At 53.2% G+C, this 14,015-nt stretch overlaps 2 protein-coding genes across 2 annotated transcripts in view; both read left to right on the top strand.

The window, feature by feature from the left end:
• The window catches only part of FANCE (Fanconi anemia complementation group E), a 21,826-nt gene extending 9,507 nt beyond the window's left edge, over window positions 1-12,319 (top strand). Inside the window, exons 5-13 of the mRNA XM_021712893.1 lie at window positions 2,005-2,620; window positions 3,581-3,625; window positions 3,939-4,007; window positions 4,319-4,462; window positions 4,880-5,003; window positions 5,224-5,302; window positions 7,303-7,369; window positions 8,742-8,867; window positions 11,777-12,319. Of these exons, the coding sequence (XP_021568568.1) occupies window positions 2,005-2,620; window positions 3,581-3,625; window positions 3,939-4,007; window positions 4,319-4,462; window positions 4,880-5,003; window positions 5,224-5,302; window positions 7,303-7,369; window positions 8,742-8,867; window positions 11,777-11,878 (1,372 nt within the window). The 3' untranslated portion in view covers window positions 11,879-12,319. The remainder of the gene's footprint in view (window positions 1-2,004; window positions 2,621-3,580; window positions 3,626-3,938; window positions 4,008-4,318; window positions 4,463-4,879; window positions 5,004-5,223; window positions 5,303-7,302; window positions 7,370-8,741; window positions 8,868-11,776) is intronic.
• Window positions 12,320-13,597: 1,278 nt separating this feature from the next.
• RPL10A (ribosomal protein L10a) overlaps window positions 13,598-14,015 on the top strand; it is a 2,070-nt gene continuing 1,652 nt past the window's right edge. The window contains exon 1 of the mRNA XM_021712897.1: window positions 13,598-13,627. Coding sequence (XP_021568572.1) covers window positions 13,623-13,627 — 5 coding nt within the window. The 5' untranslated portion in view covers window positions 13,598-13,622. The remainder of the gene's footprint in view (window positions 13,628-14,015) is intronic.

Here is a 14,015-nt window from a genome sequence, read left to right as displayed (position 1 = left end):
CGGGGCTCGGAGAGGGGCCCCTGCCACGCCCCCTCTGAGCAGGGGGGCTCTTCACTGAGCACCTGCCCTGTGCTGTGCAGCTCGGGGCCTCGGGGCTTCCGGACGGGAGACACACGCCTTCCTGTGGGCGTAAATGAGCACAGCGCTTACTGGTGGAGTCATGTACGTTTTGATCGCATACTTCCATCTCTCTCTCTCTCTCTCTGTTTTTTGGCGTTGGAGTCTCACCCTGTCGCCTAGGCGGCAGTGCAGTGGCAAGCGCACGGCCTCCGCAGCCTCGACCTGCTGAGTTCAGGTGATCCTTCCGCCTCAGCCTTCCAGGTAGCTGGAGCCACAGGCACGCGCCACCACACCCAGTGAATTTTTTTGATTTATTGTAGAAATGAGGGCTTGCCAAGTTGTCCAGGCTGGCCTCGAACCTGTGGGCTCAGGCAGTCCTCTCTCCTCGGCCTCCCAAAGTGCTGGGATTATAGGCGTGAGCCACGGCAAGGGGGACTTATACGTCCATCTCTAAAGAAATAGGCCGAAGCTGGGCACGGTAGCTCATGCCTGTAATCCCAGCACTTTGGGAGGTGGAGGCAAGAGAACTGTTTGAGTCCAGGGGTTGGAGCCCAGACTGGCCAACTTGGCGAGACCTCGTCTCTACAATGAATCAAAAAAATTAGCCAGGCACGATGGCACGGGCCTGTAGTTCCAGCTACTTGGAAGGCTGGAGTAGGGTCTTCCCTACCTTTCTATCCTCAAATATCCTCCCACCACATATTAACCATTAAAAAAAAAAAAAAAAACTCTGACTAGGTTTTCTCTCTCACATAGTATCTATAGTCCACAAAGAAGTGACTTTTTCCTTCCACACATTCGAAGTGCTTCTTTGTGTGATGACACAGCCCTGCAAATCATGCATAGTGAGGAGCAGAGGCATGACAGGTCAAATCCTATGGGGTGAACTAGACACCGCCTTGACTTACTTGGCACACCAGCTCTCAGATCGTGCAGTATCTGGACTTGTGCCTCGGTAGAATTTCAGACCACTGTTGTGGGCCTTCAGAGCACTGGGGAATGGTGTTAAGTCAGAGAATGCCGTGTACTTGCTGGAGGGAGTGTTCATTCTCCTCTTATGCCTGAGACTCCAAGCGAAAAGACCCTCAGCCCCTTCTGCCTTCCCCTTTGCCTCTGTGGATACTGTCTGGAATCTGTAAAGTGGCGTCATGAAATGGTATTACCCGATTCCTTCCGTTTCAAGTCTCACCTCTGTGGCGCCTTCTCTGCAGCAGCCCTTGCTAATCTCTGCACACTTACTCTCAGAGAGTTCGTTCATCCCATAAATGTGCACCAAGCCCTTGCTCTGAGCGGGCACTGTGCTGAATACTAGGACAAAGAGGAAGGAGACACTGCCTCTGCCTTTCAGGAACTCGGACTTGGCGAAAGGAACGTGAGAGTTCACAGATGAGTAACCCTGAGAGTTTCAGGAGACTTTTGAGGGTGGCTATAGGGCCACAGACTAGGCATTGCACAGCATCCTGGAGAGGATTAGTTTACCTAAAATTTGGGAAATAACTTTTTTCTTGTGTAAATAAGCACGGATCTATTACAGAATAGGTTCCAACGAGAAGTTATTTTGTTTTGTTCTTGTAGAGATGAGGTCTTGCTATGTTGTCCAGGCTGGTCTGGAACTCCTGGACTCAAGCAGTCCTCCCGCCTTGGTCTCCCAGAATGCTGGGATTACAGGTGTGACCCACCACGCCCAGCCTCCAACATGAATTTTTGAGCTGAAATAGGAGATGCCCAAGGAGTCACAGTATAGGGCCTGGCATATACTAGATGCTCAGTGAACACTTGTTGGATGGCTCTCATCTGTTCCCCTCTCCATGCACACTGATTTTTGCAGGTATCGCCTGCCAGCCCCCATGTGCCTACTGCCACCCAGCCCCCAGCTCTGCCCAGTCAGCTCTGTGCCCCCCTCAGCCAGCTGCTCTAACTACTTGCTCTCTCTCTGCTACCCAGGAAACCCCTGCTGCTGCAATTGCCCCGGTTATGCCAGAGGAACCTGATGTCCCTGCTGATGGCTGTTCGGCCATCGCTGCCCGAAAGCGGACTCCTCTCTGTGCTGCAGATTGTCCAGCAGGACCTAGCCTCTGCCCCTGATGCCTGGCTCCATGCCCTGGGGGAATTGCTGCGAAGGGATGTGGGGGTTGAGGCCTCCATCGAGGGAGCTTCCCTGCTGTCCAAAGGGTGCCAGAGACAACTCCAAGGCCTGTGTCGGAGGCTGGGCCAGGGGGGCAGGAGGTTGAAATCATCCCAGGCTCCAAACCCTGAAGAAGAGGAGGATGGGGATACCCTGCAGCCTGGGAAACGCAAAAAGGAGCCAGAGGAAGAGCCCGCCACTCCTGTGAGGGAGAGGGCCCCCAAAAGGTTCCGGTGTTCAGACAGGAGAGACGAGGTAGAAGAAGATCCTGAGGAGAGACCTCAACCCAAGACACTGGAATCTCTAGAAAGTGGAGGAGGTGTATCTCCTGCTAAGAACCAGCCTGTCGTGAGAGCCGAGACCAGCAAGGCTGGTTCAGGTCTGGAGAATGCTAAGGGTCTAGCTGAGAGTGTGGAGTTGCCCAAAGCTGTCCAGGTACTGTGGGGGGGAGGCTGGCTTATTTATTTTAATTTTAATTTTAGAGTCAGAGTCTCGCTCTGTCGCCCAGGCTGGAGTGCAGTGGGACAATCACGTCTACCGCAGCCTCAGCCTGCTGGGCTCAGGTGATCCTTCCCCCTCAGCCTTCCAAGTAGCTGGAACTACAGGCATGTACTACCACACCTGACTGATTTTTTATTTATTTATTGTAGAGACGAGTTCTCTCCATGTTGCCCAGTGTGGTCTCAAATTCTTGGGCTCAGGCAGTCCTCTTGTCTTGGCCTCCCAAAGTGCTGGGATTACAGGCACACGCCACAGTGCCCAGCAGGGGAGGCTAGTTTAGAGTGATCCTCCAGCAGTGGCGGTTTACCCATAGCAAGGACAGGTTGGAACACTGTTTCCCAATTGGAATGACTCTGTAGTTCCATGGAAGAAGGGGCTGGTGGGTTAAGGAAATGTATCCTCACTCTGTAGACTCTTCAGGTGGGGGCAGGGGAGCGAGTTATTGGAGGCAGGATCAGTTGTCCTAATGTCTGTAATGTGGCTTAGAGGGTGCCAGGCAAGCAGAGAGGCCCTGAGCTACCGCTGCCACCTCATCCTGTGGGGTGGGAGACTGCTGGCATCCAGCCTCCCTTCCAGGCTAAGGCCTGGGTCTGCCCCTGCTTGGGTTTTTAATTTTTACTTTTAGGAGCTAGAGGAGGCGTTGGCCACCCAGGTCACACTCCTCCTGCGTCCCTATTTGGATTGGATGCAGAGAAGACGATTCAAGACAGCTGGATCTCTCATGGGCCTCGTCTAGCTTGGATTCTTTGGCAGTTTTCAAGAGCTTCATGTTCTTGGCTCTCTTGAATCATCGCTGCCGCTAGCTCCCACTGACCGGTGGCCTTCTCAGGAGAGACTGGGCTGGGGCATGCTGCAGGGACAGGCGCATGGCAGTGACTGGGCTCTCTTCTACAGGACTGGGTTCCCAGGCTGCAGCAGCTGCTGAAGACCTTCGGGGAGGTGACTGGCCCCACCCTGCTCCCCATAGCCCCTCTTCTGCCTTCTGCCCAGACCCCAGCCATGCCTAGAGAAGCCCCCATGCAGTGAGGCACAGGCTGGTTGGGGGAAGTGGGGTGGAGGAAGGGTCTGAGGACAGTCTGCGGGAGCGTTTCTCAACCCAAGTATAGACATACCACCTAATTGCAGGCAAGTTCCTCTACTCCAGTAGCACCCTCCAGGATCTCAGCCTCTCCTTTCTGCCAGCTGAAGGGATGGCCTCAGCGACTTGAACCTGAGGGCTCTGCCAACCCTGACATGGGATTTGTCTCTCCAGGGATTGAAGGGGTTGGAGGAGGTGCCCCCAGTCGAGCTGCAGCTTCTCCATGAATGCAGCCCTAGCCAGGTGAGCCCACCTAGACTGCCTGACCCTGAGGGTGCCTCCTCTCTCCCGCCTTTTTCTTTGTAAGTTTATGTTTCGCTACCTCGTGGGGAATCTGGGAGGGGGTTTTGCTATTTTCTGTCTCTCAGGGGTAGGGGCCACCCTGAGTGGTTTCCTCTAGCCCTCGGCTCCTCCCCTGGGGCAGCTCTCCCAGCCTTGCCTTGTCCTGGGGTGTCTGGCCTGCTCCTTCTGCTGTCCAGTTGGCTTGAGACAGCTTAGCAGAGGCAGACTGAGTGTCCCTGGGTCGTCCCTCCCCCTGCCCGCCCTATCACCAGATGGCCCTGCTGTGTACCCAGCTGCAGCTCTCCCAGCTCTCGGACGCAGGTCTCCTGCAGCTCTGCACCTGGCTGCTGGCTCTGTCGCCGGATCTCAGCCTCAGCAATGCTACTGTGCTGACCAAGAGTCTCTTTCTTGAACGGGTAGGTGCACTGGGAAGTACTTGGAGTGCCAGGGACAATGGGGAGGAGCTCTGAGTCTTCAGAGGGTGGTGTTTGGGAGGGGCGGTCCCAGTCTTGCAGGCATCTGGCCGGTGGCTACCCTGGGGCAAGGAAAGGATGCCCACTAAACTGGCAGGGCCTGGACGCCCAGATTGTCTACCCACCTGGCATCTAGCTCCTCCTCCTTGGGCACTAGACCCTTCCAGAAGCTGATCAAGGGGCTCTCAGGGACTTGGGAGCCAGAGAGGGGAACTATGTATCTTTTCTAATAGATGAGTTCTAAATGAAATAAATTGTGGGGTTTTTTTTCCCTTGTAATGTGTCACTATCTGAAATATGTGCCGGAAAAACATTTATTGGAAAAAGAAATGAATGAACTTTTTCCTCCTGTTGGCGTAGATCCTCTCCCTGACTTCCTCGGCCTCCCGCCTGCTTACAACCGCCCTGACGTCCTTCTGTGCCAAGTACACCTACCCTGTCTGCAGAGCCCTCCTTGGCCCCGTGCTCCAGGCCGCTGGCCCAGGTAACTCTGGAACCAGCCCCAGGCCCTGAAGCTCTGCCCTCTCTATTCCCAGCACCTTTCACCCTGGGGTGGCCCTGGCAGGAGCTGGGTATTCATTGGGTGGAGATGCTTGTTGCTCCTCTGATGATGCCCCTGTAATAGGCTGGGCATTCTGTTCCCCCCAGTCTTATCTTCTCCTGCCATTTCTCCTGGACTTTTCCCCTCTGCTGTTCCCACCCAGGTCCGGCTCAAACAGAGTTACTGTGCTCCCTCGTGAGGGATGAGGCCCTGGAGCCAGACGCACAGGTCCTGATGCTAGGGTGAGTGTGCAGGCCTCCTGTCCCCATTCCCATCTCTGCCTACAAGCCAGGCTTGCTGCTGGCACTCTGGGGTTGGGGCCAACTGGCACAAGACCTGTGCCTCAAAGACAGGCCGTGACGTCGCCAGTGCCTCCTCTTCCTGTTGCCTGCTCCTGGCTTGTGCCTTCCTGCCCATGGGCCTTGCAGGTTGCCATCTTCTACAGTTCCCCAGCCTAGCTTGCAGTCTTCTACAGTTCTGTCTCTGTGGGGTGTGGCAGCTGGCTCCATGCCTGGTGCCTTGGGGAATACAGAGAAGAGGCTGGTGGTCCCTGCTCTTGAGTACTTTGCGGCATGGTTGGAACATGGCACAGTGGTTAAGAGCCCTGGCGCTGGAGTCAGACAGACATGGTTTCAAATCTCAACCTTGCCTTTTTTTAAATGTGTGAACTCAAACAAATGACTCCATTTTTCTGAGCCTCAGTTTCCTCATATGAAAAATGGGAATGATAGGCTGAATGCAGTGGTTCATGCCTATAATCCCAGCACTTTGGGAGACTGAGGCAAGGGTACTGCCTGAGCCCAGGAGTTCAAGACCAGCTTGGGCAACACAGCAAGACCTTGTCTCCAAAAAAATCAGCTGAGCATGGTGGTGTGCGTCTGTAGTCCCAGTTACTTGGGAGGCTGATCCCTGGAGGTCAAGACTGCGCCCTGGAGGTCAAGACTGCCATAAGCTGTGATTGTGCCACTACACTGTAGCCTGGGCAACAGAGTGAGACCCTGACTCAAAACAATAAAACAGAAAAATGGGGATGATATTCACTTTGTAGTACTTTTCTGGATATTCTGTGTGATAATGCATATAACCGATCCAACACAATATTTGGCATCTATTAGATAGTGCTCAAAACTTGGTATTAAGTTGGTATTAAATTTAACTATTGAAATTGGGCAGTCAATGGCCGGGCTTGGTGCCTCAGCCTGTAATCCCAGTGCTTTGGGAGGCCGAGGTAAGTGGATTGCCTGAGCCCGCGGGTTTGAGACCTGCCCAGGCAACTTGGCGGGACCTCATCTCTACAATAAATCAAAAATTAGCTGGGCATGGTAGCACGCACCTGTAGTTCCGGCTACTTGGAAGGCTGATCACCAGAGCCCAGGAGGTTGAGGCTGCGGTGACTGGGAGCATGCTACTGCACTCCAATCAGGGTGATGGAGTAAGACTCCAGCTCAAAAAAAAAGAAATTGGGCAGTCAAGATACTCATAAAACAATGAGAAATTAGGCAGTCAAGATACTCATAAAACAATGAGTAAGGCCTCTCTGGACACAGACAGAAATATGAAATGCTGGGTATGATATGAGAAGGCAATAGCCTCAAACATAATATCAGTCACTGTTTGTTGAGCACTTTCCCCATGGATTAGGTTCTCAATTTGGTCTTCATGCAGTCCTGTGAGGCAGATGCTGCCACTGCCTTAGAGATGGGAAAACTACTCAGAGAGGTTAAGGGACTTGACACAGGTCACACAGCCAGCAAATGATAAAGCCTGAGATCAAACCCAAGTCTTTCTGTACATGCTGCATTTTCAAACAAGTGAGTGCTGTGCAGTGGGACAGAAAGCGCAGTTGGCATGGCTGTCACACAGGTGGTGAAGGTTCACCTCTAGAAAGCTCCTGTGTGTTCTATCTTTCCATCTTCCTCTCGTCTGAGCCTCCTTTGCCTTTTGTGCTCAGGATACACCTCTACTGCCAGTCATTTTTAGGGGCCCTTGGCATATCTCACTACCACATCCTCCGTTGTCAGCTCCTGGGGATCTTGGGGTTGTGGCATTCTTGGCCCTTCCTTGAATGGGCCCTGCAGCAGTGGCTCCTGGGGCTGCCACCAGCCTCAGGAGCGCCCTGCCTGCTCATCCATAGGGTGAGGGTCTTGGCTGTCCCAGGCTTTGCCCTGCTGTGGGATTAGAGCAGGAGATACCCAGGCTAGGACGGGAGGCCAGCTTCCTCATCTGGGCCTCTGCTTTGTAGACAGATCTTGGAACTGCCCTGGAAGGAGGAAATCTTCTTGGTGTTGCAGTCATTCCTGGAGCAGCAGGTGAGCAGGCTGCCTTAGGGAGAGTTGCTGGAGAGTACTGTCGTGCTGTGGTAGGCCTGGGTTTCCTGGGTTTCTGAGTCCTTCGGCAATGGAGGGTCAAGCAGGATGGCTGCCCTGTGTTGGTGGGAGAGCCCTACGGCTTGCAAGGCCAGGAGCAGGGAGCTGGCTGCATGGTCATTCTCGCTCCACCCCCCGCACTGGCTGTGGGGCCTTGGGGTGGGAATTTTCGATGTGTGTGTAAATTAAATTTCATTTCTGAATAGGGAATAGATTAATATGTTCACGATTTTTAAAGCTCAAAAGCATGTAGTGAAGAATATTCCCCTTATTCCTCCCCCAGCCATCCAGATTCCCCTTCCCAGGCGACCAGTGGGACTAGCTTTAGGAGAGCCTCCCAGAGGTGCTGAGTATATATGGAAACACGTTGGAATCTACTTTCACATTCTTTTTATGTAGATTTTTACACACTAAGCTCAGTGCTCTCCTAACCTTGCTTTTTTTTTTACTTAACACTATATCTCGGTGATGTTTTCATATTAGTACCTAAAATTCTGCCTCATTTGTTAATGTCTAGGATAGTTGACCTAACTTCGTTACGCCTTAGTTTCCTCACTTAAAAAAGGGGAGTTAGCCGGGCTTGGTGGCTCAGCCTGTAATCCCGTGCCTTTGGGAGGCTGAGGTGAGTGGATTGCCTGAGCCCGCGGGTTCGAGACCCACCTGGCAACTTGGCGAGACCTCATCTCTACAATTAAAAAAAATCAGCCGGGCATGGTAGCACACGCCTGTAATTCCGGCTACTCGGAAGGCTGAAGTGGAAGGATCGCTGGAGCCCACTAGGTCGAGGCTGCGGTGGTCGGGAGTGGCCACTGCACTCCAGTCTGGGTGAAAGAGTGAGACTCCAACTCAAAAAAAAAAAACAAAACAGAAAAAGAGGAGTTATGGCAGCACCTCTACATAAGACTGAGGTGATGTTTCAGTGAGATGATTGGCATACAGTGCTCGGAATGGTGCTGGATATATAGTGTTTCTTAAATTATTATTGTGAAGTGCCAGGTTATTATACTGGCAGTGTCCTTTGAGACCTCTCACTCCTTTATGTCTTTAAACCACTGAGATGAGTAGGGAATGCTGGCTGCCTCTTGGTCCTCCATTTTGTGTCAGGCTTTATGTGCATTATCTCACTGAATCCTTTCACAGTCCTCAGAGTTAGATATTACGAGCCCCAATTTTACAGATGTGGACACAGTCTTAGCTCAGTTCAGCGATCTGCCCAGTGTCACCCAGCTAGGAAGGGGTGGAGTTGGGAATTGAGTCCAGGGCTGGCTGAGTGAAGAGTACAGGCCTTTCTTGTGACACCGCTCTGTCTCTGCAGGTGGAGATGGCCCCCGAGACATTCAGTGTCTTGATGGAGAGGCTCTGTAAAGAGGGGCTGGCAGCTCCCACTTCCATGGCCTGTGCCAAGCTCATGCTGATGGTGATGACCAAGTACCAGGCTAATGTGAGTGTTGATAGGGCCACAGGGGCTGGTCCTGCTGGCAGGGCTGCTCTGGGCCTGCCATGAGGGTATTCGGATATATATATATTTTTTTGAGTTGGCGTCTCACTCTGTCACCCAGACTGGAATGCAGTGGCCGCTCCCGGCCACCGCAGCCTCGACCTGCTGGGCTCCGGCGATCCTTCCGCCTCAGCCTTCCAAGTAGCCGGAACTACAGGCGCGCGCTACCACGCCCGGCTAATTTTTTATTTATTGTAGAGACGAGGTCTTGCCAAGTTGCCCGGGCGGATCGTGAACCCGCAGGCCCAGGCAGTCCACTCGCCTCGGCCTCCCAAAGTGCTGGGATTACAGGCTGAACCACCAAGCCCAGCCTTTCAGATATTTTTGCCAGGGGTAAGACCTGAGAGCTAGCTAAAGAAACCACAAGTTCAAGCCCAGGATGGGGATTGGGACTGCTTAGGAGTTTATTCATCCAGACCATACCTCTTTGGGTCAGATGCTGTGTAGGGCACTGGGAAATCAACAGTGACCATTATGAGTCTTTGCCCTTGAGTTGACCCTGTCCCCCAACTCTGGGCTAGTGAGAGAGGAAAGATGATAGATAACAGATATTAGAATTAACATCTGGACCAGGCACAGTGGCTCATGCCTGTAATCCCAACACTTTGGGAAGCTAAAGTGGGAAGATTGCCTGAGGCCAGGACTCAAGTAACATCTGGTAGGAGCCAGGTGAGAGATGGGCAGAGGGCATTTGGTGGCAGAACAAGAGGAGCAACTAAGCCTTGCTTGTGTTTGGGAATTGGGACAGGCTTCCTGACTTTTTTTTTTTTTTTTTGAGCCGGTGTCTACTGTGTTACCCAGACTGGAGCACACAGGCACACTCATGGCCACAGCAGCCTCGACCTGTTGGTCTCAAATGATCCTTCCTCCTCAGCCTTCCAAGTAACTAGTACTACAGGTGTGCACCCCCAGGCCCAGCTAATTTTTTGATTTTTTTATTGTAGAGAGGAGGTCACACCAAGTTGCTCAAGCTAGTCTTGACCCTGGGCTCAGACAATCCTCTTGCCTCCAACTCCCAAGTTGCTGGGATTACAGGCATGAGCCACCGCACCTGGCCTTCCTGACTCTTACAATTTTTTTTTTTGAGTCAGAGTCTCATTGTTGCCCAGGCTGGGGTGCAGTGGCACACTCACAGCCATCATAGCCTACTGGGCTCAGGTGATCCTTCTACCTCAGCCTTTCAAGTAGCTGGAACTACGCCTGGCTAATTTTTGATTTATTGTAGAGATGAGGTCTCGCCAAGTTGCCCAGGTGAGTCTCAAACCCGCGGGCGCAGGCAATCCACTCACCTCAGCCTCCCAAAGGCGCAGGATTACAGGCTGAGCCACCGAGCCTGGCTAATTTTTTGATTTATTGTACTTGTAGACAAGGTCTTGTCCTGTTCCCAGGCTGGTCTCAAACTTCTGGGCTCAGGCATTCCTCTCACCTCCACCTCCCAAGTGTTGGGATTACAGGCGTGAGCCACTGCACCCGGCCCTTCCTGACACTTAGAGTGAGTGGTGATCAAGAGCTGGGCCTGCAAATAAGAGAATGGATGGGGAAGGGGATGCAGTTAGAGTGCTGAAATACCAAGAGCTTTACCTCCACAGCCCTGCTGTGTCTCAGGCACAATCTAAGCCCTTCACATATGTGACCTTGCTGGTTCATCCCAAGTGTCATTAGCTCCATTTTGGGTTTTTTTTGGGTTTTTTGAGTTGGAGTCTCACTCTGTCACCCAGGCTGCAGTGCAGTGGCACACTCATGGCCACTGCAGCCTTGACCTGCTGGATTCCAGAGATCCTTCCACCTCAGCCTTCCAAATGGCTGGAATTACAGGTGTGCGCCACTACATCCTGCTAATTTTTTGATTTATTGTAGAGACGAGGTCTTGCCAAGTTGCCCAGGCTGGTCTCGAACCCGTGGGCTCAGGCAATCCTCTCATCTCAGCCTCCCAAAGTGCTGGAATTATAGGTTGAGCCACCACGCCTGGCCATTAGCTTCATTTTGTAGATGTGGAAATTGAGACTCATAGAGATTAAAGTAACTTGTCCAAGGTTCCATTGCCGGCACTCGTAGCATTTGATGGAGGGTCTATAGGTCATGGTGAGAAGCTGTATTTTGAACTTTTATCTTGAAGGCGAGGTGTTCTTGGCTATGGGCTTTTTACTTTTATCTTGGGGGTCATTTGATGGTTTGATGAAAGCTGCAGACCCTCCCAGAAAAATGAAAATATGGACGTGCATCCAGTGCACAGTTTCAGGGAGCTCCTCTTGAGGTCCTCTTGAGGTCCTCCTTCTTGCCCTAGAAGAAGAACTTCCAGTGCAAGACCCAGGGGTCTCCAAGGGCCTCCCACCTGGGAATGGCTTGGTCACATTTCACTATGAAGAGGCATCTGGCTTCGGTTAGAAGTGGGGATTGGAGAGGGAAGACCCAGGGCCTGAGATCTGTCAGGAGGTTGTAGCAACGGGTCAGAAAAGAGGAGGTGTGGCCCAAAAGGAAGGTGGTTCCACAGTGGGTGTCTCTGAACCTCAGTTTCCTTGTGGGAGGGCTGTGAGGATTATATAAAGTATTGCATGTATATGTCTGAAGTAACCATATAAAGTGCTCCCAGAGAGCAGACACCCAGTAATTGTCAACTGGTGTTAAGTGAGCAGCTAGTATTTGACTTCAGATACTCAAGTCCACCTGAGTCCGTGGTTGGTTAGCCACGGTGAAGCAATGAGATGAGATTGCTCTGGCGTCTCCCCTCCCCCTCTTTCCATCATCCTTGTGTCCTGGCATCCTCTTTGTTTCCTAAACAGAACTCATGGGGTAACGGGGAGAGGGGAGGGGTCAGCTACTGGAGTCCTGACATGATTCTTCCTTCTTCCCAGATCACTGAGACCCAGAGGCTGGACCTGGCTGTGGCCCTAGAGCCCAATACCACCTTCCTGAGGAAGTCCCTGCAAGCTGCCTTGAGACATTTGGGCCCCTGACGATCCACCAAGGGACCACCTTCCTGGAGTTCCATCGCCAGCTGCCTGAAGGACATTTCTGCCTTCTCCTTCTTGCCCTGAGGAGCCCTTGCCTAAGGGACCAGCTACCTTCCTGCTCTAGGTTGCAGGGAGGCCATCTTGGCTTCCCAGCCAGCAGGGAGGCTTTTGGGTTAGGGGAGTTGGATGAGCTGTATTTGCAAGACTACTGGCCCTGGGCTCACTTCTCATCAGTTCTCAGGCTGCAGGGACAGGAACTTTCTGACAGGCCTCAGTAGGGCCGGGCAGACCCAGAGTCACCCTGATCTGGGGTACCCATGTGCTCAGTGAAGCCACCTGTGCTCAGGTGTATGTTACGACCTTCTGTGTTTCTGTCTCTGACTTTAATAATTTATCAGTGGCATTTAATAAAAAGCAGGAAGTTCAATAATGTCTTAGAACCAGTGCCTGCCTTCCCACTAACTGGACATTTGTTAACCTATCCCCACCCCCTCCACCAGTGAGAAGGAACTTTTTCCTGGTGAGGGGAAGGGTGTGGAGTATAAGTTCTGAAGTTCATTCATGCACACACTCTGGTCTGGGGGCCAGGTAAGGTGTGATACCAGCCATCTAGCCCTATGGGAGCCACTGGGCAGAGGGTAGGTAAGAATGGAGGGCTTAACCTGTAATCCCGTGCTTTGGGAGGCCAAGGTGAGTGGATTGTCTGAGGCTGTGGGTTCAAGACCCGCCTGGGCAACTTGGTGAGACCTCATCTCTATAATAAATAAGAAAATTAGCCGGGCGTGGTAGTGCGCGCATGTAGTTCCAGCTACTTGGAAGGCTGAGGCGGAAGGATCGCCGGAGCCCAGCAGTTCAAGGCTGTGGTGGCCGGGACTACAGTCTGGGTGACGGAGTGAGACTCCAACTTAAAAAAAAAAAAGAATGGAGAGCTTAAAGTTGGGAGTGGCTCGGTCAAATTGGTAAAGGGTTTTGGGCAGGTAATGTTTGAGGAGGGATCTCAAGGGCTCCTGAGACTCCTGTGGGCTGTGACGAGGATGAAACCCACTGGGCAGAGGGAGGGCAGAAAAGATGCTTTGTGGGTGTGCATGCCGTGGGCCTGTTTTATATCCTTGTCTTCCTAAAGCACCTAGCTAGATGCCTTGTTCATAGTATGCACTGAATAGGTAGATGTCATTGAAGTAACCACCAGGTGAAAGCCCACTATGAACCTTCCCACCTCTTCCCCACTGTAGGCAGTGAGAGGCCTGGGACAGAGCTTCCTTGACACTTCCCTTACTACGTATGAGTCCACGTTAGAGCAAGAAGCTTCTTGAGGGAGGTCAGACCTAGGAAAAAGCCTGCTTTTGGGAACAAGCTGGTGCAGAAGGCAGGGAGTGGGCAGAGGAGGTTTGGGGGACAAACGCGGTGGAATTGCACGTTGTTAGCAAACATCACAGTGCTGTACCCAACATGTGTGACTTCTGAACCCCGGGCTCAGCCGCAGCGGGCATCGATGGGGATATTCCCAGGGTGCCGCGGGGCGCCAGGACTGCCTGCAACTCCGTGGGTCTTCGCGGAGGCCTAGGGTACAACGGGCAGCAGCGCCCTCCAGTGGTCTCAGGCGGCGGCGCTCCTCGAAGCTGAGCCACCCGATCACCCTGGAGGTAGGCCAAGGGTACAAGGCACTTCTCGCGAGAGCTGGAAAACTATTTGAACGCATGCGCAAGCGATCCTAGTCTCTTTTCCGGTTACTGCAACGCGAGGAGCCATGAGGTAAGTGGTGCTGAAGGTGCTATCCGCGTACATCTGCTCCTCCAGCGTGCGCCGCCAGGGATAGGAGCTCCGCAGGCCGAACGGAGGGCCCCTGCGCCAGCTTCGCCGCGGGGGATTTCTGGCGGAGGGCCGACCTGCTGGCCTTTCCGCCAGGTCCGGTCCCCAGAAAGCTCCTTGTCTCCCAGGGGCTGGGGCCTGGCTCCGGGCCCTTGGCGCTCGACGCGGTGTCCGGAGCGGAGCGCCCAGCGGACCGTCCGCCCATCCGCAGCCTGCAGCCTCCAGCCCCGGGGGCTTCCGAGCCACCCGCGCGTGAGTCGAAGGCCTGAGCGCTCCCTGTCTCTCTCGCCCGCAGCAGCAAAGTCTCGCGCGACACGCTCTACGAGGCGGT

Source organism: Carlito syrichta, unplaced genomic scaffold, assembly GCF_000164805.1.
Source record: "Carlito syrichta isolate Samal-C Ts95f unplaced genomic scaffold, Tarsius_syrichta-2.0.1 Scaffold303696, whole genome shotgun sequence".
Taxonomy (NCBI): domain Eukaryota; kingdom Metazoa; phylum Chordata; class Mammalia; order Primates; family Tarsiidae; genus Carlito; species Carlito syrichta.
This window is presented reverse-complemented; position numbering and strand designations above follow the sequence as displayed.